Here is a 990-nt window from a genome sequence, read left to right on the forward strand (position 1 = left end):
TACGTGTACCCCGGCCCACTCTGATGCTTGAGGCTCTGAATGCTGCTCTAGGGGGCAAGTCTCCATCGGCAGGATTGGTGGGGTATTTTTCAGCAGGCACAGTGTAGTCACCAAAGAAGGGAAGTAGAATCCCTTTGACAGCAGCGGCCCCCGTAGGACCATTTCATCACTAATTACCCTTACCGCATCAAAATCCTTCTTCGTCACGAAGCACTATGTCAACAGTGCACGCTGGAAGTTCACGTCAGTTGTGTTGCTTGAGGGCAGGAACCGGCTGCAAATGACAGTTAACCAACACTTAGCCAAGTGTGTGAATGAGTTGGAGTTCAGGGTGATTTGGTCATGTATCCATGTTGGCCGCCCCTCTGCACAGAGTATATCAGTCATGACCTCCCATGTGACCCCTGGCCTGTCGTGGTAGTAGTCAATGTCACTAGTGAATTGAGGCAGCCGCAACACCTGGCGAATCATGGGAATTGTGGCGCTGACCACCTTGCCTCGCACAATCACCCCCTACTTCAGTTCAATGGGCAGTTGGCATAAACTCCCTAACAAGTATCTTGTTGACCGGGGCAGGGTCATCAAATAAGAATTCCATTTCCCTCCTTCGAATTTCTTCATACATTTCTGCCTTTTCTACGCGGAGGGCTGCCCGGTCAAGCGAGATCTTATGGATGAAGTTCTTCGTAACCTTGGCATGAAAGTCGTCCTCCACTAGTTCTGATTGGAACCTGGATTCATCATATGTAGGCCGTTGGGATGCGCCTGCCGATCTTCTTTGCCTTTTAGGAGCCATAGTACCTGTAAAGAATTCAGAAGACCATCAAATATATCCTTCCTGTGCCAGTTGGATGGGTACTCAGACTTCACCACCCAATGGCACCATACACTTGCCCCCATTTATTTCATTCATACAAAGTGCCCATTCCCCACTACTAAGGTGTTCCAGGATAACAACCTCCACAAAGGCCCCACAATTTGCTTGCAATT

At 49.2% G+C, this 990-nt stretch overlaps 1 protein-coding gene across 1 annotated transcript in view; it reads right to left on the reverse strand.

Moving 5' to 3' along the window:
* Nucleotides 1–213: 213 nt before the first annotated feature.
* LOC109216931 (ras-related protein Rab-2-B-like) overlaps nucleotides 214–990 on the reverse strand; it is a 1,636-nt gene continuing 859 nt past the window's right edge. Inside the window, exons 2-3 of the mRNA XM_019381152.1 lie at nucleotides 569–782; nucleotides 214–513 (exon numbers count right to left, since the gene is read on the reverse strand). Coding sequence (XP_019236697.1) covers nucleotides 214–513; nucleotides 569–782 — 514 coding nt within the window. The remainder of the gene's footprint in view (nucleotides 514–568; nucleotides 783–990) is intronic.

The sequence above is a fragment of the Nicotiana attenuata genome, unplaced genomic scaffold (assembly GCF_001879085.1).
Source record: "Nicotiana attenuata strain UT unplaced genomic scaffold, NIATTr2, whole genome shotgun sequence".
Lineage (NCBI taxonomy): Eukaryota > Viridiplantae > Streptophyta > Magnoliopsida > Solanales > Solanaceae > Nicotiana > Nicotiana attenuata.